The sequence below is a fragment of the Micromys minutus genome (assembly GCF_963924665.1).
Source record: "Micromys minutus genome assembly, chromosome: 29".
Classification (NCBI taxonomy): domain Eukaryota; kingdom Metazoa; phylum Chordata; class Mammalia; order Rodentia; family Muridae; genus Micromys; species Micromys minutus.
In genome coordinates this window covers 32311862-32338253 of record NC_137964.1, presented here as the reverse complement: position 1 = coordinate 32338253, position 26392 = coordinate 32311862, and the positions used below count along the sequence as shown (strand labels likewise).

The following is a 26392-nucleotide window of genomic DNA, read 5'->3' as shown; positions in this document are numbered from 1 at the left end:
TTTATGATGCAGTCGATTGAACTTAGGGCTCCACACATGCTAGGCAAGCTGTTAACAGTAAGCTACACACCACACACACACACCACACACATTGACAATGTCATCTTTCGAAAGAAACAATAGTGTCTGTATTACACATCACGGACTTGTGAGGGCTGGGTGAGAGGAGATGCCTTGTAAAGTGCTTCCTAAGTGAGTTGTAAAAGTTGAATATTTTCCTATGGGAGGTGTCTTCCGTTTGTCTTGACTCTAACGTTTGTGATTTGGTGCCGTTGTTGGTTGTGTTTTGTTTGTTGAGACAGGATCTCTCTGTGTAGCCCTGGCTGTCTTATGCTGTAGACCAGGGTAGCCTTGAACTCAGAGATCTGCCAGCCTGTCTCCCAAGGGCTGGAATTAAAGGTCTGCACCACTACCACCTGGCTGTGATTTGTTTTTAATTAAAGTAAAAAAAAAAAAAAAAGAAAGAAAGAAAGGAAGAAAGAAAGAAAATGAAGGGCCTGGAGAGATGGCTCAGTGGCTGAGGGCATTCATTGGCTGCCCTTCCAGAAGTCCTGAGTTCAATTCCCAGCAGCCACATGGTGGCTCACAACCATCTGGAATGGAATCCGAGGCCCTCTTCTGATGTGTCTGAAGACAGCGACAGTGTACTTACATATGATAAATAAATCTTGAGAGAGAGAGTAAAGAAAACATGTCTGCAAGTGAGCCCTGTCTCAAGGTGAGAAGGGAGGGGAGGGTAGCCAGAGAGATGGCTCAGGAGGTAAGAGCCCACCTACTCTTTCAGAGAATGGCTCCCAACACTTCATTGGGGTACTCAAGAGCTGAGATTAGTCCCGTGGCCGGTGCAGGGTAAACATGAGTCACCTGTCCTCAGCTCAGACATGAGTCTTTCTGAAGTAGACTGTGCCTCCTGTGTGCCTCCCATTTCTTTCCAGTGAGGGCTGTAATCTGAAGAGCCCACAGGGAGTTGGCTGTTCTCTCTACAAACCAGGTTCAAGGAAGGCGTCACTGTGGGCCAGCTAACATCAAGAAGAAATCCCTATGGTACAGGAGCATAAAGCCCGACTTCTTCTTAGCTGGTTAAAAAAAAAATATGTGTGAGTTCACAGTCCACACACTTGGTGTGTTAATAAAAATAATTTATTATTTGGTTAATAAAATCGGAGCTTGCTATTGCTCTGTGCTTCAGCCAGACGCAACATTTGGACTTATGAATTATAAATGCCCTTCTGGTTACCCCTGAAGGACTGAGGTCTCCATGTTGCCCCTTACAGACTGTTCTGGTTTATTGTCTTCTTGCTGGTCCTTCTTCCTGGTGACCTGGTGACACAGCTGATCCATCAAGAGCAGTGACTTCTGTGAAAAAGTCTTTCTCCAGGCAGCAGCTTTCTCTGTGAACGGGAGGGCGCAGAGGCGGGCCGGCCTCTAGGCATGGCTTTGACGGCTCTATAGGATGCAGTCAGTAAGCTTCCTCTAGCTGGAGGGGAAAGGGGGCAATCCTTAGGGATCTGAAGAGAAACAAACAAGTTAATGCCAAGATAAATAAACTGGAAATGGGGTAGAAGAAACATCCATCCACCTTCCCATTAAAAACCAGGTCTCCATGCTGGAGAGATGACCCAGTGGTTAGAGCACCGGCTGCTCTTCCAGAGGTCCTGAGTTCAAATCCCAGCAACCACATGGTGGCTCACAACCATCTGTAATGGGATCTGATGCCCTTTTCTGGTGTGTCTGAAGACAGCGACAGTGTACTCATGCATAAAATAAATAAATCTTAAAAAAAAAAAAACAAGTAGCCATCACACACACACACACACACACACACACACACACATCCATACGTATGCACAAAAACACAAAAATAAACAAAACCCATTAAAAATGCTGATTTATACAAACAGGTGAGAGACAGTAGCCAGTAGATCTCTGTGAGTTTGAAGGTGGACGTTACAATATACAATGGAATATTACTGAACCATAAAAGCACAGAAATAAACTGCAGGGTACACAAGTCTTAAATATATTATTTGAAGTAGAGGAACCAGACAGAAACCTATCTACTGGCTAGGTGTGGAGGTGTAGGCCTGCAATACCAGCACACACACAGCTGAGGCAGGGGGACTTCAACTTTGAAGTTAGTCTGGGCTGAATATCAAAAAAGGCTACATTACATTTCATGATGTCCATCGGTGAATGGATGTACGTGTGCGTGGATGGTAGGTAGGCACATTGATGTGTACACAGATACATGAATACATGGATGCTCACATGGAAAAAACTTATTTGTTCCCAGAGGTTGGATAGCAGTGACGGTGGGAATGGCTGGTCCTTGGGTAAAGACTTCTGGGGCTAGAGAGATGGCTCAGTGGTTAGAGCACTGACTGCTCTTCCAGAGGTCCTGAGATCAATTCCCAGCAACCACATGGTGGCTCACAACCATCTGTAATGGGATCTGATGCCCTCTTCTGGTGTGTCTAAAGACTGTGACAGTGTACTCATATATAATAAATAAATATTTTTTTTAAAAAGTTGTCTGGAAGTGTTGATAATTGTATAATTAGTTAACAACCACATACAACTTTGAAAGTATACAATCAAACATACTTTTAAGAGTTTTTGTTTTTTTTTTTTTTTAATATGAGTCACTGTCACTGACTTCAGATACACCAGAAGAAGCTCTCTTCAGACACACCAGAAGAGGGCATCAGATCCCATTCCAGATGGTTGTGAGCCACCATGTGGTTGCTGGGATTCGAACTCAGGACCTCTGGGAGAGCAGTCAGTGCTCTAACCACTGAGCCATCTATGCAGCCCTGAAGAGTTATTTTCAGTTACACACGTGCTCATGTGTATGTGGGTACAGGTGCCCTCAGAGTTCAGAAGAGGATGTGGGATTCCCCTGGAAGTTGTAAGCCACCCAGCGTGGGTGCTGGGAACTGAACCCTAGTCCTCTGCAACACCAGGGCACACTACAGGACACCCTGTGTTTTGTTTTAAGAAAGACAAATAGCTGGGCCATGGTGACCATACCTTTAATCCCAGCTCTCAGGAGGCAAAGACAGATGCATCTCTGAGTACAAGGTCTACAGAGGGAGTTCCAGGACAGCCAAGGATACATAAAGAAACTCTGTCTTGACACACACAGACACACCCAATAAAACCATCCACCGTATTTTTTTCAAAGGTCGTTTTAATTTAAAAATAGTCACATGTTAAGAAGTCTAGAATTGTCTCTTTGGTCTGGCACCTGGATTACTTGGTGAAACTGGAAGCTGAATCTCTGTCACCTGGCTTTTGTTTTGTTGTTTGCAGTTAGGGCGTCATATCGGTGACCAGATCTACTGGCCCTGAGCTCCAGGTCACCCGCTTTCCTCAGCCTCTGGGAGCTGGATTACAGGCATGAGCCACCACGCCTGGCTAGAGCCTTTATCTGAGAAGGCCGACTTTACCTTCAGCCGTGGGCCTCAAAGGAAAATCCACGTCCAGCCTTCGAACATCAGGGTGCTGTCACTGTGGGTCTATTAGGGGCAGCAACTCTCCACAGCGAGAATCCAGCTTCAGGCACGCCAAATCATCTGACCGTGTGGGTCCGATGTTCAGAATGGCGATTGGGAGCTTCTTCTCCCGGGCGGTGAGGATGAACCTGTAACCAGAATACACCTGCCCAAGCAGATCAGCGTGAGCGCTCTAGATCCAGGAAAAGAACCACCCGCAGCCTCAGAAACCAAACAAAAAGCATAAAAAGGAACGGGGGTGGGGGGGGGCTGGTGAGACAGCTCAGCAGGTAAAGGTGGGTAACCTGAGTTCAGTTCCCCAAACCCCACACGATGAAAGGTAAGAAGCACGGACCCTCCACCATCATCACCAAGTTGTCCTCTGACCGACACGCAAACGTACGCATGCGCAGGCGCACGCGCGCGAAGACTAATAATAATAAATGAAACCCAAATTAGAGGGAATCTCTAGCTCTCACCCTGTGAGATGGGCAAGGGCAACAGCCACCCCGACAAGAGTCACGTACCTGCAACGATGAGCCCACCACCAGCAGCGAGTCAGCCTCTTTCACACGCCGGTGCACAAAGTCAACCTTGTCTGGGTTCACCGTGTCCCCAAAGAAGACGACGTCTGGCTTCAGGGGGCCGCCGCATCGATCGCAGGCCGGGATCTGGAAGCTGCGGACCTGCTCCTCAGTGAGGAACACGTCGCCATCGGGGGCCACGCCCTGCGCCTCAGCGCTCCAGCCAGGGTTGAGGGCTTGGAAGCGCTCCTGCAGCACCCTGCGGGCAGTCTGCTCCCCGCAGTTCAGGCACAGGACCCTAAAAACAAATAGGAAATCTGCTGAATATAGTTCTGGGGAGGGGGTCGGGTTGCAAAGCTTCCAGAGCAACCTGACCATTCTCAGCCCCTGACCCCCCCAACAGGGGAGAAAACAGTCACTTTCTTTTCCTATCTGCAACCCTGCACATTTTAGGACATCCAAGTGTTCTTTCTCCCCTTTGCAAACCTTCTAGAACAGTGGTTCTTAACCTGTGAGTCGCCTAGGACCATCAGAAAACGCAAGATAGGGCTGGAGAGAAGGCTCAGCGGTTAAGAGCACTGGCTGCTCTTCCAGAGGTCCTGAGTTCAATTCCCAGCAACCACATGGTGGCTCACAACCATCTGTAATAAGATCTGATGCCCTCTTCTGGTGTGTCTGAAGACAGCGACAGTGTACTTATAAATATTAAAAATGAAAAAAGAAAACGCAAGATAGTTACATTAGGATTCCTATCATTAGCAAAATTACAGTTAGGAAGCAGGCACAGAGATAGTTTTTCCTGGTGCTGGGAAACTGAGCCCAGAGCTTCACACGCGTGAGCACTGCACCGGTGGGCCCTAGCCAGCGGGAAGGCATCTTTTCCTGGCTTGCTCCCTCCCCCGCTTCTGTCCCCACTTCCTCTCTCCGTTCACTGGGCCTAACTCCAAAATCAACAACTTGGCTCTCGGGAAACCTTTGGACTAGATCTAAGACAACCCTGGTCCAGCCAGCCAGGGGCCGTTCATCTGGGGGGGACCACACGTCGTCCTAGGGCCAAGCCCCGCAGACGCCTGCACCTGTGCATGCATCCGTGGAGCTCCGTCAGCCGCCGATTCCCTGCCTTCGAGTGCAAAGCGTCCACGTTCTGGGTCACCAGCCAGTGCAGCTTGCCAAGTTTCTCCCAGTTGCTCAGAGCCCAGTGCGCCGGGTTGGGTTGGTGTGAGGAGAACTGAGGCCAGCCCACAAAGTTTCGGGCCCAGTACCGCTGGCGGACCGGAGCACTGCGGACAAAATCCACGTGCTGGATGGGTCTCCGGTCAGTGCGGGCGTAGAGTCCCACCTTTTCCGACCTGTAGTCTGGGATCCCGGACTCGGTGGAGATCCCCGCGCCCGTCATCACCAGCAGTTTCTTGGAAAGGCTAATGAAGCGCTGTAACTCTTTGATCTTTTCGGGGTCCAGAGGAGGGCTGGGTGGCACAAATAGCCCCGTGGGTCCCTGGGAACGCGGCCGGCCGAGCTGGGTGATCCAACGGCCCCTTGTCGGCCTCAAAGTCAATCCACTCATTCTCACTCTGGGGAGAAGGAAATCCATGGGAGAAACTGGGTTTTACAAAGGTCGTAAACCACCAGTTGATAGACATACAAAACTTTACCTATCCACTCACGAGAATACCATTCACCTATGAAAAATTTTCCCATGGTGGCCCATGCCTGCCATTGTAGCATTTGGGGGACAGAAGGAGAAAGGTTCTTTCCAGAAGATAAGATGCTGAGTTCAAGTCTCAGCACCTACAATGGTGGCTTACAACCATCTTTAACTCCAGTTTCAGCACCTCTTCTGGGCTCTGCAAGCACCGGGGGAAAAAAAGTGGCACGCAGATTCAAGTGCAGGTAAAATACCAGAACACATACAATAACATTTAATTTTTAAAAGTTAAATATTTAAGAAAACAAACTTTTTAAAAAGTCTGTTTATGTTATGTATATATGAATGCTCTACCTACACGTACACCTGTACCCCAGAAGAGGGCGTCAGAACTCATCAGAGATGGTTGTGAGCCACCACGTGGTTTCTTAAAGTTGTTTGGAAGAGCAGCGTGTACTTTTAACCGATGGGCCATCTCTCCAGCCCTAAAAAAAAAAAAAAAAAAAAAAAAAAAAACCCAAACTTTTAATAGCCCATTGTTTTTCACCTGTTACTAATGTAAACATGTTATAGTAATATTTATGTTTTTGCTAGTATTATTATTCCTCAAGGTACTATTTTTTTTTTTTTTGTTTTTTGTTTTTGTTTTTGTTTTTTTTTTTTCAGACAGAATTGCCTGTAGCAAAAGCCAGGGAATACGGGGCAAACCCACTAAACTCAACTATCTTATTTCTCCATAAGATATTTAAATTCTAGTATGTCAGGCTTTTTTATCCCCCCACACAGTGCTGGGTATCAAATCCAGGACCTCTGGGACGCGACATAATCAGTTTACCCTTCACTGAAAATTCTGCTACTTGGACACAGAAAAAGACAAGGCACACACACTTGCCTGTCTGGTTTTCTAGTTGTAAAAACAAACCTTTGACACAGTCTTTGATATAATGCAGGGACTATCTAGTGACAGGCACACATTTTAGGTTTGGCTTCCTACCCATGAATTCAGGACCCTGCCTTCTCCGTGACATTCCCCAGCTACGTCTGAACAGCTAAAACGGTCGGGGTTTGCTGGGACAAATCCTCCGTGTCTCCTTGAGAACAACGAGGGCAAACGGAATCACTTGTAAGAATGCTCAGTGGGAAATCGACAGCCGGATCAAAAGAACACTTACCTTCCACAATTCTCACCCAACAGTGGGACTAGCTTGTTACATGTGCATCTTGGGAAGTGTAGTCCTCAAAGCCTATGTAATCGGAAAAAACTACAAGTTCCAGAATCCTACGTGTCTCACGCCAAGGTTTATACGGCGCACCTCCACCAACGTCCGTCTGTCTTTCCTGTTCAGCTGAGTTAAGGTTCCGAAGTTCTTGTGTGTTTGTTTGTCGTGTTGTTTGCTGAGAGAGAGTCTCAAGTAGCCTGGTCTGACTCCAAATTCCTGATCCTCCTCTCCACCTCACAAGTGCTGGGATTAGAGGCGTGTGCCACCACTCCTCGCAAAGAAGTGGTTAATATTTCCCATGTCCTGAGTGTAAAATAGGATCCAAATAGCCCTAGTTTAGGAATTTTTTTTCTGTATATAATACTTGCATTTGTTTATACCTCCAAGTTTTTACACTGAAGATAAACTAGCTTTAATTAAATTTTTTAAATGTAAGGGAATAAGCTGTTGCGCTGAGTCAGTTTAAGTGTGCAGTTTATTCTCTGGATGTTAGTGAAAGTTTATCCATGTCTCATTGCATTGTAGCTGATGGCAGAGATTAAGGCACAACTTTTAAACAAAAAAAAAAAAAAAAAAAAAAAAAAGAAAGAAAGAAAGAAAGGAAGGAAGAAAGAAACTCACCAGTAGTACAGGACAATAATCTCTCTGGGTAACCTGAGTTCATATTAGTGGGCATTTCTCCAAAGACGCTTCTTAAAATAGATTTAAAAATAATGTGCGTGGGTGTTTTGCCTACATGCAAACAGGAGCTCCTGAAGGCCAAAGAGGGCGTTAGATCCCCTGGAACTTGAGTGATGCCGCTTGTGAACTGCCATCTTTGGTGCTAGGGATGGAATCTGAGCCCGATGCAAGAGTAGCAATGCTCTTAACCAGTGAGCGGAGTCTCCAGCTCCTCCATCCCCTCCCCAAAAGACCTTTCTTTCTTTCTTCTTTTTTTTTTTTTTTTTTTTTTTTTTTGTTTTGTTTTGTTTTGATTTTCCAAGACAGGGTTTCACTGTGTAGTCTGACACTTTTAATAATAAATAATTGGTCCCTCCCTTCTGTTTTTGTTTTTTGAGACATGTTCTTACTATGTAACCTTGGCTGGCCTAGAACTTGTTAAGTGACCAGGATTGGCCTTGAACTCATGGAGATTTAGCTGCCTCTGCCTCCCTGGAACAGGGGTTAACAGTGTGTGCCACCATGGTTGGCAGATTGGACTTGTTTTCCTCCTAAGGACCTATGTTCTCTTCCACAGCAAAATACTTAAATGTCCTGCTCTAAGTTAAGTATTGACAGAGGCCTACCAGGTTGTCAAGGCAGGTGAAACTTTGCCATGAGGGCGACAACCCAGCTTTGATCCCTGGGACCCACATAAGTGTGGGAGGGAACCACCGACTCCCACTTTGGCCCACACACACACAGTATTTTTATTCTAAAAAGCAAAAATAGATTACCGGTGCTGGAGAGACGCCCCCAAGGTTCAGAACTGCAGCTCAAGCATGGAGACACGGGTCTGGGTACCCAGTTCCCACATTAACTGCCCTCCCAGCACAGAGAGCAATCAGATGGCTCACTCTCAGTCTAGGGGAAGAACTGGAGCTCCGTGTTTATTGAGGTGCTGTCAGATTCTGCCTCAGAAGGAAGACAGTAGAAAGGACGAGGGCATCCCCAACACTCCCCTCTGGCCTCCACACACAGTACACTCCCCAACACACGACCACTTTGGATTATGAAGAAATGTGTCCATGAACTTGATAATGGATGCTTTGGCAGCCAATCTGAGCAGAACCAAGCACAGTACACAGAGGCTGATGCAGTCCCGTCTCTTGACATCTTCTGACTTAAGGAGCTCTTTTTGCTTTTGTTCTTTTTTGGTTCTGTTTTGTTTTTTGGGCAGGGCCTCATTTTGCCCAGGCTGTAGCTTAGGATGACCTTCATTTCTTGATCCTCCTGCCTCCACCTTCTGAGTCCTGGAATCACAGGTGTGCACCAGCTTAGCTCTCCAAAGTTATTTCTTGTGTTTTTTACTGTCTTACTTCCAGATTTTTGTCTTGCTTTTGTTATTATTATTATTATTATTATTAACATTACCTTTAAATCAGACACAACTATGTGCATACCTTTAGAATTCGAAGTGGCAACAACCTTGTTAACCGACTAAGGACCCTTTCTCCCCTTTCCCCCATTCCATAACTGATTGCTGGGCTCTTTACACCCAGCCTGGAGCTATAGGAGGACATTCTGTTTTTCCCTGCTGTGATGTTCCCTCCCCATGAGATAAACTATGAGCTCCAGAACAGGGGGCTTTGGGACTTGGAAGATTCATGTCCTGAGCCCCAGACAAGCTCTTTCGGTGACGTTCATTTCATTTAGAAAAAAAAAAAAAAAAAAAGCTGGCTGCCTTGGGCTTTAAAATTCTCATAATGAGGGTCTGGAGAGAAGGCTTGGCAGCCAAGATCACCTGCTGCTCTTCCAGAGGTCCTGAGTTCAATTTTCAGCAGCCACATGGTGGCTCACAACCATCTATGATGAGTTCTTTTTTTTTTTTCATTTATTTTATTTTATTTATTTAATTCATTAATTTATTTCATTTATTTAATTATTATTAATTTTTATTTATATGTGTACACTGTAGCTGTCTTCAGACATGCCAGAAGAAGGTGCCAGCTCTTCACAGAAGGGTTAGGAAGCCCTCCATGTATAAAAGTTGGATTTAATTTTGTATACCAGAAAAGGGGTTGAGGTTGCTTTGGAGGCCTTTAGTCTTCAACAGTGGGAAGGCAGAGGCAGGAGAATCTCTGAGTTTGAAGGCAGCCTGGCAGCAAATTCCAGGCCTGCCAGCTCTACACAGTGAGACCTTGTCTCAAAACAACAAACAAACAAGCAAAAATCTTTATTTAGAATTAAACATAGAATTCCATATAAGCCAGCAACTCCACTACTAGTATATACCCGAAAGAAAGAAAGAGAAAGACCGAAAGAAAAGAAAACACGAACTTAAACTGATACTTGGGCGTCAATATCGGCATTATTTGTATTAGACCAAAGGTTCAGACAATCCAAGGGTGCACAGCCAATGAGTTCTACCTAAGGCGCCATTATTGCTAATTGAAAACTGAATAGTAAATAAAATTCCACTAGATGGAATATTATTGAGCAGTAAAAGGCATGAAATACCAATATATACTACAATACAGATGAGTCATAAGCAAGATGGCTCAGTGGTTAATGCCTGCTGTTGCAGAGCTCCTGGATCGGGGTCTTAGCACCCACAAGGTGACTCACAAACGTGTAACTCCAGTTCCAGAGGATCTGATACCCTCTTCTGACTTCCACGGGCACCAGGCATTCACATGAGGAATACATGTACGAGTAAAACTCATACACATGAATATATCTTAACAACAACCTCTCCCTCCCTCTTTCTTTATAGACAGTGTCTTTCTGTAGTCTTTGCTGGGCTCAAATTTAGAGAGATCCGTCTGCCTTTACCTCCAAGTACTAGCATTAAAGATACATACACTGTGTGTATGTGTGTGTGTGTTTTCAGTGTGTAAAGTCTCTAGTGTGAGAATGTTTGCCACCGGCTGGGCAAGAAAGGGGACTAGGGAGCTCAGAGTTTAATGCCTACCGAGTTTTAAGTTTGGGAAGATCAGAAGGTTCTTGAGATGAACGTGAATGTAGACAACGACACTGAAATTACCCTTAAGAGTGAAAAGATGTTATGTTATCTAGACTGTATACGTATATTTTCTTGTGTTTAAAGTCATAAACAGGAAAGCCTTCTTGGAAAAACTGGCAACATCGAGCCAACCTAACCCCTTGACTCCTCCCATTTTCCCCTAGCCGGCTCTGAGTTGAGTCCATTAGTATGCTCGATCCCATAGTGCATTGCTTCATTTCCTCCACGGAAACCTTATATAAAACCAGCACGCACATCGTTTCTATCCTATAGAGAGCATCATACAATTGTATTTGGTACTCCCGTTTCCAGTGTAGCGATAAGCGAAGGTTTTCTCGTTCAGCTCGAACCCCCGTTTTTGAAATAGGGTCCTTGCGTCCTAGGAACGCTGAGCTGGGGCCAGAGCAGGTCAGCTTTGCGCAGTGGCAGTATCGTAGCCAATGAGGTTTATCCGAGGCGCGATTATTGCTAATTGAAAACTTTTCCCAATACCCCGCCGTGACGACTTGCAATATAGTCGGCATTGGCAATTTTTGACAGTCTCTACGGAGACTGAATAATTCTTGTTTGAAAAGAAAAAATTTGTACTTAGCTATCTTACTCTCTCCTAATAGCTTCCGAAGTTTCAGCTCTATGCAAGCTTTTCTTGACTACTCTTAGCTTAAGGTCTATCAGCGTTTTCTGTGCGGCGTCTTTGTCTTTAACTGTTTCTTTTTGACTATTTCTCTTTCACCCTCCAGTTTGTGGCTTATATTGAGAAGTTTCTGTTATCCCTGCCTGTAGCAATCCTGTCTCCGCCTTCGGTCTCTCATGTTTGTATCCTTGGCTGGCCAGATACTCGTAGTAATCCTCCTGCCTCCGCCTCCGGAGCGCTAGGATTACCGACTAGCTCCTCTATGCCACTACCGGAGGTCGGCTACTGCTATCCGACTACAGATCTCATTCCTTCCGCCTTACCCTCTCCCACCGCGGTTACGCCTCCATCCCGACCGTCGCGATGACGTTAGGTTGATTTGCATAGAATCCCCAGCATCCCTAGCGACTGCCGCGTTGGTTGGCAAACACGGACGTTGCGACGCGAGATAACCCACGGGCAGGAACCTGTCCACGCCGATGACTGAGATGGAACCTCTGGGTTCGGTCCCGGTCACGTGGCGTTCACGAGTGAAGTGGAGGTCACCGTGACTATAATGGGGTTTGTTAGCCCTGGGATGCTATGTGAGGACACTCGATCATCAGCTTTGCGCAGTGGCAGTATCGTAGCCAATGAGGTTTATCCGAGGCGCGATTATTGCTAATTGAAAACTTTTCCCAATACCCCGCCATGACGACTTGAAATATAGTCGGCATTGGCAATTTTTGACAGTCTCTACGGAGACTGAATATTACTGGTTTAAAAATAGTTTAATCTAACTATTCTTCTTGGGATTCATTTTCGATACATATTATTCATTAAACCTTAACTACTTATTTCTGTCTTAAGTTCCTATCTTGGTTTTGATTGTGCTTTTATTATGCTTTGATTGTGCTTTGGTTCTATGATTATGATTTGTATTTGTGTCCATCCCCCTGTCTCTGCATTTGTTAGGAAGGGCGGAGTGTTGTATCTGCTTCTGCAGGCGGAGGAGGTGACAAGGACTTGTTTGATTTTTCCACAATGCTCACAGCTTTCTCGCAGGGCAAGTTCCCTCTACCTCCCCTTTTTTTTCTTTTCTCCCCCTTCAGCTCTTTCAAACCAAGGACAGATTTCTTTGAGAATTCTTAAGCAGAGTAGGACCAGGCAAGGAAGGTCTGTGCAGCCGGAGCTGTGTGGGACACTGATGTGTCATCAGGGAGGTTCGCGCCTTTACGCCCCCCCCACCCCCCGTCTCCCCAGCACTTGAAAGACAGAAGCAGAGGGATCAGGAATGCGCAAGTTCCAGACTAGTAAGGAACAAAAGCCGGTCCTGTGACTAGTGAGTATTCCAGAACCAGCCAATTAATGAAACTAAACGAGCATTCAGGGGCTGCAGAGACGGCTCAGTGGTTAGAGCACTGACTGCTCTTCCAGAGGTCCTGAGTTCAAGTCCCAACAACCACATGATAGATCACCGTAATGACATCTGATGCCCTCTTCTGTGTCTGAAGAGCTACAGTGCACTCACATACATAAATACATAATTCTTAACATATGTTAAATGAACATCCTGGTGTGGTCTGATCGCACAGTCCAAGGAGCCCGAAGGCAGGAGGATCACAAGCTCAAAGCTAGCTAGCCTGGTAACATAGCCTGAGGTCCAGCCTCAGTCCCAGAAGGTGGTCTTGCGGTTGTCCTCTGACGGAGACACAACAGCGCTTACAGGCGCATGCACACAGGTGATAAAGAAATGGTTGTATCTTTATTTCTTTTATCTGAAATAAAAGAACTTCACAAACACCAGTACTTTTTGTAATTAGGATAAAACAGACACCGACTCTGGTAATCTAGACGACAAATGGCTTCCAGAAACACTAGTGTCAGGTTCATTGGGATATTTATACAAGTGAAGCTCTGGGAAAGAAGCCTGAGTTTAAAAACAAACAAACAAAACCCAAACAATTTGACAGGACCTCCCTATGTAGTCCTGCTTGATCCGCCTGCCTCTGCCTCCCAAGGGCTGGATTAAAGGTGTGGTCCACCGGGAGCAGCTTTTTTTTTTTTTTTTTTTTTTTTTTTTTTTTTTTTTTTTAAAGCAAAATTTTTTTAAAGTAAGAAGTTATTTAAAAACAATATAAAAATACAAGGTAACCCCGGTGAGGTAGCTCAGTGGCTAAGTAGTGTTCCCTATGCAAGCCTAATGACCTGGATTCGATGCCTGGAACCCATCGAAGACGGAACTGTCGCCAGCCAACTGTCCTTTGACTTCCACACGTGAGCACCTGAACTCACACACTAGTAATAATAAACAAAATTAGTAATAGTAACAGAGGGGGCTGGGGCTAATATCTCAATGGTAGAGCACTCTCTTCCCATGCAGGAGACCCTGGGTTCTATCCTCATTAGCATATTATTCCTAAATATGTATATATAATTAACATATGCACATAAGGCTGTCCCTGGTGTCCCACACTTTCAGTCCTAGCATTGGCAAAAGCAGTCGGATCTCTGTGAGTGCCAGACTACAACGTGACGTTCAGGCAAGTCTACATAGTGAGACCCTGTCTCAAAAAAATGAGCGCGCGCGAACACTCACACACACACACACACACACACACACACACACACGGAAAGAATATAGTAAAAACCACCTTGGAGAGGAATTTGCAACACCACTGAAGGATCAATGCAAGGACCCAGGCGAGAGGTTTTTATTTGGGGTACACAACTTAAGGGGTGACAAAAACTCAGTAACCACATAATATTTCTAATAAGCTGAGTCAGGGAGGCCACATGCCCATGCCTCCTTACGTAGGTTTCGGAGGAGTCCTCGGCGGCCGGATGAGCTCATTCTCAAAGCACTCCGCCACGGTCTGGATGTTCCGGACTCTGAGGAGCACCTGAGCTCAGCAGCCAGATGGCCTGAGTCGCCAGGCGGGGACACATCCGCAGCCTCCTGTCCCGGCTCATCCAATGCCTGTGGAGTCTTCCCCGGGGACCACTGTTGACGATGACATTCACCAGGACCTGCAGAGGGCTCTTTACCAGTGAGCAGGTGGGTGATCTCAGAGGATGCTTGACCAGGCCCACGCGCAGCGGCACCGAGTTAGGTTGGTGCTAAGGGATGGGGCTCGGCTTCACCGATCTCTTGTGCCGGGGCAGGGGCTCAAGGTCCCGCGTCTCTGCCACCGCTGGTGTGTCTCCTACTCGGTCATTCTGAGGACACAGACCCACCATCTCGTGCTGGCAAACCTGGCTTAATTTACTATTCATTAGGGCTCAGCCTCTGGGACGTTCTGGTTATAATGAAACAGATCGAGAATTCCAAATTACTTCTTTCCAGGAGAACAGAACACCTGAATGTGATTTCATTTTATATTATTTTGTACGGGACATTAACTAGTATTTTGGGGAGGTGCTTTTTTTTTTTTTTTTAAATCTTGCCGTTTTGTGGGTTTTTAAACTTTTTTTCCTCCCCTATTGTGCTGACTTATTTTATATCAACCTGACACAGGCTGGAATTATCTGAGCGGAGGGAACCCCAGTTGAGAAAAATGCCACCATAAAATCAGGCTGAAGGTAAGCCTATACGGCATTTTCTTAATTAGTGTTTGATGAGGAGGGTATCTCCCATTGTGGGTGGAGCCATCTCTAGATTGGCAGTCTTGGGTTTTGTAAGCAGTCAGGCTGAGCAAGGGGAGCAGGGCAGTACGTGTCACCTGTCCACGGCTTCTGCATCAGCTCCTGCCTCCAGGTTCCTGCCCTACTTGATTTTGTGTTTTCCTTTTGTTTCTCAAGAGACTGGAAATGAGATAGATTCCCTGTTAGAAAGACAGGCGGACAGAGGGGTCCTGGCTTCTTCCTTCAATAAGAGAAAGGCTTGAGAGCTTTTTGGTCTCCTATCAGCAGGGGGCTTCCCGTGAACTATCTCCGCGAGTTTAAGGACATAGCTAGCAAGACAGGTCACACAATAGTCTGGGAGCAATCAACCATCCTTTGTTTTCTTAAAACTCAGGAACCCTGAAGTAGGAAGATTCTTCTGGGGTTTTAAAATCTCCAGTCCTGGAGCTGGAGAGATGGCTCAGCGGTTAAGAGCACCGGCTGCTCTTCCTGAGTTCAATTCCCAACAACCACATGGTGGCTCACAGCCATCGGGGATCCGATGCCCTCTTCTGGCCTGCGAAGATATATGCAGAACACTCAAGTGAAAAATAAAGCCCCGCCCCTAAGGAAAAAACAAAACAAAACGGGTTTCCAGCTTCCGGAGTGCCCCTCGGCTTTGCAGGGGGAAACGTGTGTCTGCTGTTTTCTCACTGCCAACAAGTGTGCTTCTGTGCCATCTGCACATTCAGCCCTGGGTGCTTGAGTTCTCTCTGATTCTACCTGTTCCACTTGAAGTCTTTCCTGCCTTTAATTCAATTTTAAAAAATATTTACGTATCTTATGTACGAGTACACTTGTCAGTCTTCAGACACACCAGAAGAGGGCATCAGATCCCATTACAGGTGGTTGTGAGCCACCATGTGGTTGCTGGGAATTGAACTCAGGACTTCTGGAAGAGCAGCCAGTGCTCTTAACCACTGAGCCACCGCTCCAGCCCCGCCTTTAATTCTTTAACTGACAGGGAAAACAAACCTGAGGCTATCATTTCAAGACTTTATCAGTTTCACTTTGTAGTTCGGGCAGGCCTGGGACTCCCAGAGATCTTCCAGTCCCGCCCTCCTCTCCCAGCCCCTGAGCTGAGATAAAGGGTGTGCACCACCACACCTGCCTATGGCTGCTAGTACAAGTTGTTTTACAACTTCCATTCTCTTCCCACCAAGCAATGCGTCTTGGACATATTTTCCATGTCAGCAACCAGTTTGGCTTTACTTCCTCTGTGGCTGTGTCCTGCCAAGGTTAATCCCTTCTGTTGATGGACATTTTGGTTGTCCAATGGGAATGTTGTAAGCAATGTTACAATGAATATCCTTGTGGCTACATCAGTGTGTGTGTGTGTGTGTGTGTGTGTGTGTAAGCAATGTTACAATGAATATCCTGTGGCTACATCAATCATCCCTATGAGTCAGTCAGTCTGTGTGTGTGTGTGTGTGAGTGAGTGTGTAAGCAATGTTACAATGAATATCCTTGTGACTACATCATCCCTATGAGTCAGTCAGTCTCTGTGTGTTTGTGTGTGTGTGTGTGTCCCTTTCCCTCCCTATCCCTCTCCTTTTCCCTCCTCCTCTCGTTCTCTGACAGTTTCTTGTAGCCTAGGCTAGCTTTGAACTCTGTGTAACTGAAGACGGCCTCAAACTCTTACATCCAACTTCTCCCAAACACTGGGTTTGCACACTGTGCCTGGCTTCCTTGCGGGATACTTTGAGGGAGATTTTCTCTATGTGAGATTGCCATGTGTGGTTTTGTTTGTGTGTGTGTGTGTGTGTGTGTGTGTGTGTTTTGTTTTGCATTTTAAATCAGGCATACTTCCAGTTTGGCATCTGAAAGCTTGCTGAGGTATTTGGGCCAAAGGCCTTGAACAGAGAGATAAACAAGTATAACACCTATGGTCGTGTGTGTGTGTGTGTGTGTGTGTGTGTGTCTGTGTCTGTGTGTCTGTCTGTCTGTGTTTTAAAAGTCAGGGTCTTGCTATCTAGTCCAGGTTGGCCTTGAACTCCTGATCCTCCTGCCCCAGCCTGCCAAGGACTGAATCTCAGATGTGAGCCCCCGGCCATTCTGACGGATCTGGGGAGGTCGGAACTGGAAGCTTTCTGTAGCTGTAGCACCTTCCCCTTAGAGACTGGAAGAGCGAAGACAGACCTGTTCCCCCACTTCTGCCTGTAAAGCTAAGATCCCGTATCTGTCCTCCCGCGCCTTTGCGGGCTGGGGGCAGGGACAAAGGCTGGACTGCATGAAGTAATGTCTCTGAGGGGAGAAGGAATCTGGACCCATCCCAGTTTGACCCTCTCCCCTCCATTAGACACACACACACTCTCCACCTCCCACAATGTCTTCAGAGCTTGCCTGGGACCCACTGACTGGCTCCAGGGCAACCTCAGCGGAGAAAGGGCCCAGCAGCCCCCAAAACAATTTGCTCAGTGTTTAAGTCACTGCAGGATGTTTGCAAGAACTAGCTTCTAGGTTAAAAATATCCCATGCTGGAGGGCCTGAGTCTGTCTCAGAACAGAGCTGCTCCACAGCCCCCAAGGTTTCTCCGTCACTAGGGGGATTGAGGGGATCAATTGATTCCTCCCCACCCCCCCCATCACACTTTGAAGTCAGACTTTCTGTGTTCTAATCTGGCTCTTTTATTCATTAGCTCTGTGACCCTCGGCCACACAATTAGTGTCTCTGTATCTTGGTGCCCATAGCTATGGAAGGGTGTCATGGTTCTCTCAGAGGCCATGGGGCCTCTACCCTGGCTGCCAATTGCCTTCAGAGCTTTTTTTTTTTTTTTTATAATCCTGAAACACAGAAGAAGAGGAGGAAGAAAAAAATAAAACCCTAATACCCAGACTACATTCCAGACCAATTAGCTCAGAGTGTCTGGGGACTGGGTCTGGGCAAAAATATATATATTAAACTTCCCAGGTAATGATAATGTGCCTCCAAGGCCCAGGCATGGTGTGCTACATAGGAGAGGAGCTGAGTACCACCTGGCACACGGGTAAGGTTGTGGAGCCAAGAATTCAAGTCCTGGTGGTAATCACAGAAGGCTGCCTGGAGGAGAGGATAGGAAGCTGTGAACTGAAGGAGAGGGAATTAATTACCAGGACAAAGAGAGCAGGCTGAATTCTAGCAGGGCTTTAGCATCTGTGGAGTCTTTGGCTCTGGGAGGAGGTAAGTTCCTCTGTGCTGGGCTCAAGCTTAGGTGCAGAGTGCAGTCTTTCTATGCCCTAAGTTCTGGATTCAGATCCAGCCACCACCTGAGACTGCAGGCAAGATAGAAGAAAGAAGACAGGGAGGAGGTATGGGCCTTTGATCTTCTGCTGAGGTTGGAGGTCGTTGAGAGTTACTGAGACTGTTCTTGGAAGCCCAACAGTGATGTAGAACAGGGTTTCAAGGGAAGCCGAGTCTTTTCCATGTGTCCCCCGTGAGACAGCCCTGGATTCTAGCCCACCCTCCCTACTAGTCAGCTATGTGACTGTGGGCAAGTGATTTCATTTATGAGCCTCAGTTTCCCAGAATATAAATTAGGGATGAGCCAGATAACCTATGCCTGTGGGAGACACAGAGGCCCTTGTGCTCACAGTTAAATACTAGGGGAACCTGGAATATTAAAAACACAGGCTTGGGGCTAGAGAGATGGCTCAGTGGGTTAAGAGCACTGGCTGTTCTTCCAGAGGTCCTGAATTCAATTCCCAGCACCCACATGGCACCAAACAACTGTCTGTAACTCTAAGATCTGGCACCTTCACACAGACACACATACAGGCAAAACACCAATACATAGAAAATAAAAATAAATACGTTGAAATAATTAAAAAAAAATCCCACAAGCTTGTTTCTTCAAGGGAAGGGATGTATAACCTGTTATCTACCCATAAGGCTGGCAACAGACGTGGTGGTGGTTAATAGCCCGGTGACCTTTGACCTATCTTCCATGAAACCATTATCATGAGTTTGTCAATCTATAGGAGCTATCTATATGGAAGGTGTCATATGTGGCCTGCGACACCTTGCTTGGGTTCATCTTTTGCTTTTAAAAACTGCACTGAATGGGGCTGGAGAGATGGCTCAGAGGCTAAGAGCACTGGCTGCTCTTCCAGAGGTCCTGGGTTTGATTCCCAGCTGAGCAGTGGTGGTGTACGCCTTTAATCCCAACAGAAGCAGCTGTATGTCTGTGAGTTTAAGGTCAGCCTGGTTCTGCAGAGTGAGTTCCAGGATAGCCAGGGCTATATTCACCTCAGAAACCCTGTCTTAAAAAAACAAATAAATAAAAAATGAAGAAGTGAAACAGACAGATAGATAAATGCAGAACATAATGTCAAATAATGAAGGCTAATAAATGAGCCAGGATACGGAGATGTTTCTTTCTTTCTTTCTTTCTTTTTTTTTTTTTAAGATTTATTTATTTTATTTATATGAGTACACCATAGCTGTTTTGAGACATACCAGAAGAGGGCATCGGATCTCACTAGAGATAGTTGTGAGCCACCATGTGGTTGCTGAGAATTGAACACAGGACCTCTGGAAGAACAGACAGTGCTCTTAACTGCTGAGCCATCTCTCTGGCCCCCAAGGAGATGTTTCTAATGAGGAACACAGACAAGACTCTAGAGATAAAATATCTAGAACTAGAATAGCAGGACAAGATCTCTGAAGAATATTCCAGAAAGAAAGTGCTCAAAGCGTTGAAGGCACTAAGTTAGAGCAAGTTTTTCTGGGCAGGCGCAGCAAATCCAAACCTGGGACTGGGCGATCTGATCAGCCACAGCCTGCTTTCTTACCACACATGGTGATAGGGGATTCAACGCCCCCAACAAAAAAAAAAAAAAAAAAAAAACAAGAACTGTGGTCATTTTAAACTAATGTTCAAGAATTCTGCCACCTGATGAGTGTCATGACAGAAGGTAGGAAGTCTGAAGACGTTGCTTTGACTCTTGATCCATCCATGCCTGAAGCCTTCCGAGGTGAACGGTGTCCTGCCATGATGTAGCAACAGAGCAAAATGGCCATACAGTGAAGATTCTTATCCTTCAAGAGATTCCGGGAATAGATCTCCCCTGAGGGGAACCTCCAGATAAGGATGTGGGCAGTCACACACGCACGCACACACACACACACACACCCTGCTTCCTGCTCCTGAGCAGTGGAAACTGGGGTCACGGATCCTATGACTGTAAACTGCTAAGTGTGTGGTAATTTGTTACACAACTGTAGAAAACAAGCCACAGCAAGGGGTTTGAGGCATGACGCAAGGAAAAAAGAGAAAGGGCTTGCTGAGTTCTAGATACATCAAACAGGATGAAGACCAGTTGTTTGGCTCCAGCGTAATGAGCCTGGGACACTGAAGAAAGACCAGGTTCCAGTGAAACTCTGTGAGCAGTTTGGGTTTTATCCCAATGTAACAGGAAACTACCCGAGTAGAGCTGAGGAGACCTAATTTGCATTTTTTCCAACATTACATTGTAATCTAGTCATAGGGATTTAGCCAAGAGAAATGAAACCATATGTCTGCAGGAAGACTTCCAAATGTGATAGCATATTTATTCCTAGCAGACCAGACTAGAAAAAACAACCTCGATGTCCATCAACAGCACAGCCCAGAAATGGGTTCTGGTCCAACCATACAAGGGAGTACTATACCGGTAGATACGCCATACAGACGAAGTTCAGAAACATGCTGTACCGAGAAGGCAGACCTCCCCTGTGTACCCCCAAAAGATACCTGCCCGAAAATAAAAAAGAAAGAAAGAAAATGCAAAGTGGACATGGAGGTACATTCAAGAGATGGAGAGGCAGGAGGGGTCAAGGGTTCAGGGTCATCTTTGGCTACATGGGGAGTTTTGAGGCTACCCTTGGCTACATGTCTAAAAAAAATGAAACAAAGAATCAAAACATTCAAACTAATTAATAAGGACAGAAGACAAATTGATGATGATACCAGAGAATGGGAGGTCAGAGAAACTGAATACAAAGGAGCTGCGAGGGCAGATCTTGACTGAGTTTGGTTACACAAAGCTATAGGTCTCCCTAATCCTCCTACGATTGCTGTTTGTTTTCAGACAGGGTCAGGGCTGTCCTCCAATTCACAACAAGCCTTCTGCATGGTTATTATTACATTATTACTGCACAGATTGCATTTCATTAGATACGAATTGTACCTCAGAAAAGTGGTTTTTAAAAAGATGATATTGGAGGTGGGCGTGGCGGGTCATGCCTTTTAACCTCAACACTTGGTAGGCAGAGGCAAGTGGATCTCTGTGAGTTCAAGACCAATCTGGTCTACAGAGTGAGTTCCAGGGCAGCCATAGAGAAACTGTGTCTCAGAAACAAACAAATGTAACTCTAGGGGCTGGATGGAGCAATGGTTCTTTAAGCTCTTGCAGAGAACCCAGTTTGGTTCTAATACCCTCACTGGACACTGCTGCTTGTAACTGCAGCTCCAGGGGGATCTGACATCTCTGGTTTCTTTGGGCACTGGAACACACATGCTCAGACCCGCACACAAACATGCATATGTACACATAGTTAAAAAAAGGGGGGGGGGGGCTGGAGAGATGGCTCAGTGGTTAAGAGCACCTGCTGCTCTTCCAGAGGTCCTGAGTTCAAATCCCAGCAACCACATGGTGGCTCACAACCATCTGTAATGGGATCTGATGCCCTCTTCTGGTGTGTCTGAAGACAGTTACAGTGTATTCATACCTAAAATAAATAAATAAATAAAATAATAATAATAATGATAATAATAATAAAAATCTTTAAGCCAGGTGCTGTGTCCAAAGCCTTTAATCCGAGCACATGAGAGGCAGAGGCAGGCAGATCTCGTGTGAGTTCAAGGTCAGGTCAGTCTAGATAGGGACTTCAGGCCAGCCAGGACCACATAGTGAGACTTTGTTTCAAAAACAAACAACAAAAAAAAGTTAGGCAACTGTAGCCTTTAATTCCAACACCAGGGGGACACAGGCAGGTAGATCTCTGTGAGTTCAAGACCAGCCAGGTCTACAGAGTGAGTTCTAGGACAGCCAAGATTTCACAAAGAAATCTTGTCTCAAAGAAACAACCCCTGCCCCCAAAATACATAAGAGCTATGGTGCTGGTTTCTTGCTGGTTTAATTTGGAGGTGAATTAATTACTTGTCCAGACAGGAGGATGGTAAAATAGAAAAACCAGGAAGTAGAAGTAGAAATGGCGGAGTGATACAGGCTTCTCTGTACCGGCAGGAGGTGAGGAGGAGGAGGGCTTAGGGACCGTGTGTGCCTAGCAAACACGTGCCCCACCCCCACCCCCGCTCTGATATGGCGGCAACTGAAGATGGAGTGTTGGAGGTGACTCACAGAGCCACATAATCACTTTAAGGATCCGTCTGGGGATAGAATTTTGGATCTTGGGCGTGCTACGAAAGCAAGAGCCACCTGGTTATACCGCCGAGCCACACCCAAGCCCCTTCCGTTTAACTTCTGCTGCCTCCCACTTGTAGGACTCGATGACCTTCAGGAAGGATGGGCTCCAAGACTCAGCTACAGGGGAGGCCTCCTCAGCCTCCTTAATTCCGGGGGGCCGCGGAGATAATTCCGTTTAACTAAGGCGTTGGCTAAGTAAATACTGGCTCCGGTACATCACTGCCGCTAAAGGAAACGAGGCTTTTAGGATGAGTAGCAGAAGACAGTGGAAGGATTGGGGGCGGCGGGGGGGGGGGGGAGCACAATTCGCAAACTGCGTGCAAGAGAGACGGACGGTCCACAGCAGTAGCTCTCACCTAACGCCACGACCCTTTCACAGTGAATCATACTATAAATAACTGTGTTTCCCGATGGTCTTAGGCAACCCAGTGAAAGGGTTGTATGAAAAGGTGTCGAGATCCACAGGTTGAGGATGGCTGGTCCTGAAACTGGAGTTGGGGGTGAGGGTAGCTCAGTCACTTAAGTATTTGCCCGGCGTTTATGAAAGTGTGGGTTCAGTCCTCAGGACTGCACAGAACCAGACATTGTGGACCACACCTGAAATCTTAGCACTCATTCAAACAAACAAACAAACAAACCAAACTTAATTTTTTAAATAGCAGCCTCCACAAATCGTTAGGTTTGTATTAAATGCAACTTTCTTGGGTCATCCTCATGCGTACCAATAAATAACAAAATAGCACAAAAGCTTACTGGCCACATAGTTAAAGTGCAAATAATTTAAATTTGTCTCTCAGTTTATCTGGATTTTTAAAAAAGATTTATTTTTAGTCTATGTACACGGATGTTTCGCCTGCACGTATGTCTATCACCCGCATGCAGTACCCACAGAGGCCAGAAGAGGGCAGACAGATATCAGTAGCCATGTAAGTGCTGAGAATCGAACCCGGGGTCTCTGGTGGCCCCCTCATCTGTGTTGTTGAAATCTTTTCCCTACAGCATGTAACGACGACTGCACATCTATAGTGTAAGCTCCGGGAGTTTACTCTTCCAAACTGTTTTTTTTTTTTTTTACTTAATCCCCTGTCTTCCCGGAGTCGGTTAGCACATTGCTGATAAATGGGTATTTAATAAGTGTAATCCATACACTCATTTCCCGGGAGACAGAGGCTCACTCTGTAGCCCTGGCTATCCCAGAACTCACTACGTAGACAGATCAGGCAGCCTGTGTTTGCCTTGCGCCTCCTGGCTCCATCTCCTGATCTGGATTATGGGCAAACACCACGTGGTCCATTTTTTAAATTTTTAAATTAAAAAAAAAAAGATTTATTTACACATTTTATGTATATGACTGCACTGTAGCTGACTTCAGACACACCAGAAGAGGGCATCAGAACCCATTACAGATGGTGTGAGCCACCATGTGGTTGCTGGGAATTGAACTCAGGACCTCTGGAAGAGCAGCCAGTGCTCTAACCACTGAGCCATCTCTCCAGCCCCCTAATTTTATTTTCTTAAAGATAGCATTTTACAGTCAGGCAGTGATGGAGCACACTTTTAGTTCCAGCTCTCAGGAAGCAGAGACAGTCAGATCTCTATGAGTTCGGGTCAGTCTGCTCTACAGAGTGAGTTCCAGGACAGCCAGAGTTACACAGAGAAACTCTTCTTGAAAAACCAAAATCCAAACCAGTCAGTGAAATAGACAAAAAACCCAAAACAAAGACAAGCTGTGCGCTGTGTGTGCCTTTAATCTCAGTACTCAGGAGGCAGAGGGAGATGAATGTGTGTGAGTAAGGCCAGCCTGGGCTACATAGCCAAGTTCCAGTCCAGTCAGCTACAAAGTGCCCCTCAACCCCAACAGGGTCTCTGTGTAGCCCTCGCTGTCCTAGAACTTGCTCTGTAGACCAGGCTAGCCTCTAACTCACAGAGATCCATCTGCTTCTAAATCCCAAGGGCTGGAGGAACTGAAGGTCTGAACCACCACCACCCAACTGTGGCTTACAGTCTGTGTTTAGTGGGTGCTATTTTTTAAAAAAAGTGCTCACTGGGGATCTGGGCTGTGGCTCAGTGGTATGTCTCCAGTTGGAGGGTCAGCTCAAGATGCAGGGACCTGGAGTCAAGCCCTCATCTTTCTGGTTATCCCCGAGGTAGGCAGTTCACAGACTGGACTTCTGCTAAGGGATCGTTTGGCTTCGGGGTCCAGGGTCTCTGGTGGGCTGCCCCGTGTTTGTGGGCTCCGGGTTTCTGCTTGCTCTGTCCTCTCTACTTCCTCCTCGTCTTTCACAAGCATCATGTCCTAATGTGATCTCAGTGTCTGTCTGGAGAACTTGGCCTGACTCGGGAGGACTTGGTGTCTTGGTTCCTGAGAAATGGGGGGGTGGGGGTGGGCTGAACTTGTGTGTACGGGGGGTGGGTTTCATATACAATCCACAGCCTATCATCACCGTAACTCCTCATGGTAACTTAGATAATAGTTACAGTATGTGTGTACCCAGACAGTAAATAACAGATCTTACTTATTTATTTATTCATTTATTTATTGATAGCTGGACTTGAATTTTTTATTGTATTCACTTTACATCCTGCTCACTGACTCTTTCAGTCACCCACTCCCACAATCCTACCCACACACCCCCTCCCCTTCTCCTCTGAGCAGGTCCCCGACCCTTGTTCTCCCCCCCCTACTTTAAGTCTCTGCAAGGCTAGGTGCTTCCTTTCCATTAAAAAAAAGGAATTATTTATTATATATAAGCACACTGTAGCCGTCTTCAGACACGCCATAAGAGAGCATCAGATCCCATTACAGATGGTTGTGAGCTATCATGTGGTTGCTGGGAATTGAACTCAGGACCGCTGGAAGAGCAGTCAGTGCTCTAACCACTGAGCCATCTCTCCAGCTTCTTTCCATTATTTTATTTTTTAAAAATCAATCACTTGTCTTAGCTACTTTTAAATTGCTGTGACAAAGCTCTGTGAGTAAGGCACCTTACAGAGCAGTTTATGGGAAGCTTACTGTTTCCAAGGGTGCGCCCACAATCATTGAGGTGGGCAGCATGGTAGCAGGTAGTCAGGCCTGGTGCTGGAGCCGTGACTGAGAGTTTGGGTCTTGATCTCCAAAAAGGAAGTGGAGAGGGAGTGGGAATGGAGTGGGCGTTTGAAACTTCAAAGCTTGCTTCCTAGTGAGCTACCTCCTCCAACAAAGACCACACCTCCCAGTCCTTCCCAAACAGTTCCACCACAGCCTGGAGGCCCAGTATTCAAATATATGAGCCCATGGGGCCATTCTTACTTAAACAACCACAGAACTCACTTTCTTTCTATTATTAGATACGGGAGTACTGCAGATTAAACCTAGGGCTTCAGGAGTTCTGGGCAGGTGCTTTGTCACTGAGACAGAAAAAAAATTGTTGTTGTCGTTGTTTTGAAACAGGGTTTTTCTATTATGTAATTCTGGCTGTCCTGGAACTCACAGAGATCTACTTGCCTCTACCTCTTGAGCACTGGAATTAAATTCCAGTATGTGCCACCATGCCTGGCCTGGCCAAGAGTTTAAATTTTATTTATCCATTATTTTAGACAGTCTAACAGAGCCCAGGCTAGCCTCCTAATCAATATGTAGCCAAAGATGGCCTTAAATTTATTATTTCTCTGCTTCCACTTCCTCAGGGTTGGGATTAAAGTCCTGTATGTGTGTGTGTGTGCGCGTGCGTGCATTCATGTATGTTTTGAGATAGAGTCTTAAGTAGCCCTGGCTGGCTCTGAACTGAACTGTGTTGGTAAAGACAACCTGAACTCCCCATCGGTTTGCCTCTACCCACTAAATCCTAGGATTATAACCTTGTACCGCCACACTCAGCTTTGTGTGTGTTTATCTTTTTAACAGTTTTCAAAATTTAAAATTTTTGAGACAGGTTTTCCCATACGTTGCCCAGGTTAGCCTTTCTTTTCTTTCTTTCTTTTTTTTTTTTTTTTGTAGTCCAGACTAACCTTTGAAATCTTGTCTCAGTGAACTAGCTGAGATCATAGGCCTGAACTACTGCACCAGGCTTTTATCATCCAGTTTCTGAGTGTAGGAGACCACAGCACCCTGGGCAATGCTGTCGGTACCGGGGGAATGACTTTTTTTTTTGGTAGTTTTCGCTTTGCTGTTATGTGGGGTATCTCTGCCCTGTGCAGAATTTTGG

At 46.1% G+C, this 26392-nt stretch overlaps 2 protein-coding genes across 3 annotated transcripts in view; one reads left to right on the top strand and one right to left on the bottom strand.

Moving 5' to 3' along the window:
• PLA2G1B (phospholipase A2 group IB) overlaps nucleotides 1-26392 on the top strand; it is a gene marked incomplete at both ends in the record, with an annotated part of 153694 nt that overhangs the window by 9217 nt on the left and 118085 nt on the right. The window lies entirely within an intron of this gene.
• Nucleotides 1110-6863, bottom strand: SIRT4 (sirtuin 4). 2 transcript variants are annotated; one of them, XR_013975620.1, is made up of 5 exons: nucleotides 6836-6863; nucleotides 5095-5589; nucleotides 4022-4316; nucleotides 3450-3660; nucleotides 1110-1508 (listed from the first exon to the last, which is right to left on the bottom strand). XR_013975620.1 is itself a non-coding variant. In XM_080941266.1 (4 exons), the coding sequence occupies exons 2-4, from the start codon at nucleotides 5580-5582 to the stop codon at nucleotides 3508-3510; spliced, it is 936 nt and encodes a 311-aa protein (XP_080797392.1). In that variant the 5' UTR covers nucleotides 5583-5589; nucleotides 6836-6863; the 3' UTR covers nucleotides 3211-3507. The 2 variants fall into 2 exon arrangements, 1 of the variants encoding a protein (XP_080797392.1); XM_080941266.1 differs by lacking the exon at nucleotides 1110-1508 and having other exon boundaries at nucleotides 3211-3660.

Excerpts from the sequence above, each read along its gene's own strand:
- SIRT4 (XM_080941266.1), bottom strand. The coding sequence starts at position 5,582 with ATGAGTGGATTGACTTTGAGGCCGACAAGGGGCCGTTGGATCACCCAG. Across the intron at positions 4,317-5,094 it reads CTCCACGGATGCATGCACAG|GGTCCTGTGCCTGAACTGCG; the intron begins GTGCAGGCGTCT and ends ATTTGTTTTTAG. Across the intron at positions 3,661-4,021 it reads TGGTGGGCTCATCGTTGCAG|GTGTATTCTGGTTACAGGTT; the intron begins GTACGTGACTCT and ends CTGCTTGGGCAG.